Below are 2,951 nucleotides of genomic sequence, written 5' to 3' on the forward strand. Positions count from 1 at the left end.
TGTTAACATATCTACACGTGTGGTTAACATTATCACACGTAATTGTTTGTTGTTTAACTACTATCACACGTATGTTTAATATGTAACATAGCAACGTATGAAACAGTTATCACACGTATTGTTAACATATCGCACGTAGTCTAGTGACATATCGCCACGTATCTTAACATTATCGCACGTATGAACATCATCACACGTATGTAACAATATTCACATTAGTTAACATACACAACGTATTGATAAATATTCACACGTATTTGTTAACATATCACACTTATGTAACATATCACACTTATTTGTAACATATCACACGTGAGTTTGTTAACATATCACCATTATGTAACATATCGCACGTTACGAAACATTACCACGTATTTAACTATCACACGTATGTTAACCATATCACACGTACGAAACATAACACAGGTATTGTAACATTTTCCGACATGGATACGTTCCAAAATGTGTTCAACGATAACCGTGAATTTGAACTGTGTCAAGACGAAGTCCCGTACTGGACAGTGGACCCATCAATTCAGTTACAAAGTGTGTAGAGGTTAGGGAAGGGTGACAGAACGAATAGCAGAAATCACCCAGAATGGGCTTCCACTTTTCTCAAGAGTCGTGTGTAACAGATGATTCTTTCTCTCATTTTAAATGCCCGGCGCACCAGGTAACGTATTGGATGCAGAAGAGTATCTTTTAGATTAAACGTTATGTTGTGGCGAGGAGCAGGCTTTACAGGGATCCTATTGAGACAGTGATGTTTGAGACCAGATCAAACATAAATAACGGGTTGGTTTTGGTTAATGCACATTAAAGAGTTTTTTTTTGTATACATTTTAAAAGTAAAACAAAAAACAAATTAAAACGAAAAATAAGGACCGTAGTAATTGTTAGCTTGCGTGGCACCATAAGGTACTGTAATCTGAAAAGAATGAAAACGGACCCCACCCCCCCCCCCCCCTGGGTAGAACACTGCTGTGTCATGTGTTAACCCTAGCATGATGCTGTGTGTTGCAGAAGTGTCCTGAGGGATTTGGCTGTCTGAGAATAGAAGAACCCTAACTATGGTATACCAGCGTTTGACAGCTCTTGGTCGGGCTTTCTGGCGGCTGTTCCGACTGATGACCCAAGACTACTGGAGAACCTCTATCATCAGGTAACACAACCTACAATACTCTGTATACACTGGTTGAGCTGGACGCTTCGTGTGCTTTGTAACCTGCTGGAGCTCGGTCCTCTCAGACTCTGCCGGTCAGTGTGTGTGTGTGTTATTAACCTGCTGTATCTCTGTTCCCTCCTCCAGACTCTGCGGTCAGTGTGTGTGTGTGTATTAACCTGCTGTATCTCTGTCCCTCCTCAGACTCTGCGGCAGTGTGTGTTGTATTAACCTTGCTGACATCCTGTCTTCCTCAGACTCTGCGGTCAGTTGTGTGTGTGTTACCTGCTGTATCGCTGGGTCGCTCCTCAGGACTTCGGTCAGTGTGTGATGTGTGTATTAACCGCTGTTGTATTCTCTGTCTCTCCTCAGACTCTGCGGTCAGTGTGTGATGTGTTAACCTGCGTATCTCTGTCTCTCCTTCCAGGACTCTGCGGTCAGTTGTGTGTGTTAACGCTGCGGTATCTTCTGTCTCTCTCAGACTCTGCGCGTCAGGTGTGTGTGGTTGTATTAACCTGCTGTATCTGCTGTCTGTCCTCAGACTTCTGCAGTCAAGTTCGTCGTGTATTTAACCTGCTGTATCTCTGGTCTCTCCTCAGACTCTGCGGTCAGTGTGTGTGTGTTAACCGGCTGTATCTGCTGTCTCTCCCTCAGACTCTGCGGCCAGTGTTGTGTGTGTATTAACCTGCTGTATCTCTGTCTTGTCCTCAGACTCTGCAGGTCAGTGTGTGTGTATTAACCTGCTGTAATCTCTGGCTCGCCTCAGACTCTGCGGTCAGAATGTGTGTTGTGTTGTAACCGGCTGTATCTCTGTCTCTCCTCAGACTCTGCGGTCAGTGTGTGTGTATTAACCTGCTGTATTCTTGTACTTCTCCTCAGACTCTCGGTCAGTGTGTATGTGTGTAATTAACCTGCTTGTATCGGCTGTCTCTTCCTCAGACTCTGCGTCAGTGTGTGTGTGAATTTAAACCTGCTTGTATCTCTGTCCTCCTCAGACTCTGGTTCAGTGTGTGTGCGTATTAACCTTGCTGTATCTCTTCTCGTCCTCACACTCTGCGGTCAGATGTGTGTGTGTGTATTAAACCTGCGGTATCTCTGTCTGTCCTCAGATCTGGCGTTCAGCAGGGAAAACATACATCGGTGTTCTTTTGCTGGTGATTCTTCCTGGGTTCCTGTCTTACCTGGTCAACCTGATCCGGCGTGTGGCCATGGCCTACGAGGAACAGAACCCAGGCCAGCCATTTCCAGGAGGGCCTGGATGAAGGGAGAGAGAGTTTCCAGCTGCACATGGAACATGTACGCAGAGAAACAGAGGGTAGTTGGATTTACTTTTCAGACGATTAGGTTTGTATTCAGACTTGTTTGATCGAGGTTTGTATTCAGACGATAGGTTTGTATTCAGGACGATAGGTTGTACCGTTGTTACGGAAAGCAGACATTTTTCTATCCAGATTCAAGTTCAGAACTTATTGTTCCAACATTGGGCAAAGTTGAGTTGCACTTTATTAGCACGTACAGCACCTATATCAGAGAACAGAGGTAGCTAGGCTACTCTGGGCTGGGGTTCATTTCAAATTGAAATCACTGAAGTAAAACCATTTCCCTTCATGTTGAATTAATTAACTTATTTGAATTAATATTTCAGTTGCTTTCCTGAATGTGACTGTCTTCAATTCGCAATTTACTCCAACCCCGGTTTTCATTAGAACCATGGTACAGTATGTTGTAATATTTCTCTTATGATGCATGGCTTGGTTTACATTAGTTAAACCATGTATACAGTAGTTGA

General features: G+C 43.7%; 1 protein-coding gene across 1 annotated transcript in view; it reads left to right on the forward strand.

Moving 5' to 3' along the window:
• Positions 1–2,424, forward strand: part of LOC112078582 (sodium channel protein type 1 subunit alpha-like) — a gene marked incomplete at its 5' end in the record, with an annotated part of 17,162 nt that extends 14,738 nt beyond the window's left edge. Inside the window, 4 exons of the mRNA XM_070442092.1 lie at positions 1,590–1,598; positions 1,874–1,882; positions 1,987–1,994; positions 2,272–2,424. Coding sequence (XP_070298193.1) covers positions 1,590–1,598; positions 1,874–1,882; positions 1,987–1,994; positions 2,272–2,424 — 179 coding nt within the window. The remainder of the gene's footprint in view (positions 1–1,589; positions 1,599–1,873; positions 1,883–1,986; positions 1,995–2,271) is intronic.
• Between the last annotated feature and the right edge of the window lie 527 nt (positions 2,425–2,951).

The sequence above is a fragment of the Salvelinus sp. IW2-2015 genome, unplaced genomic scaffold (assembly GCF_002910315.2).
Source record: "Salvelinus sp. IW2-2015 unplaced genomic scaffold, ASM291031v2 Un_scaffold5899, whole genome shotgun sequence".
NCBI classification, from domain to species: Eukaryota; Metazoa; Chordata; class Actinopteri; order Salmoniformes; family Salmonidae; genus Salvelinus; species Salvelinus sp. IW2-2015.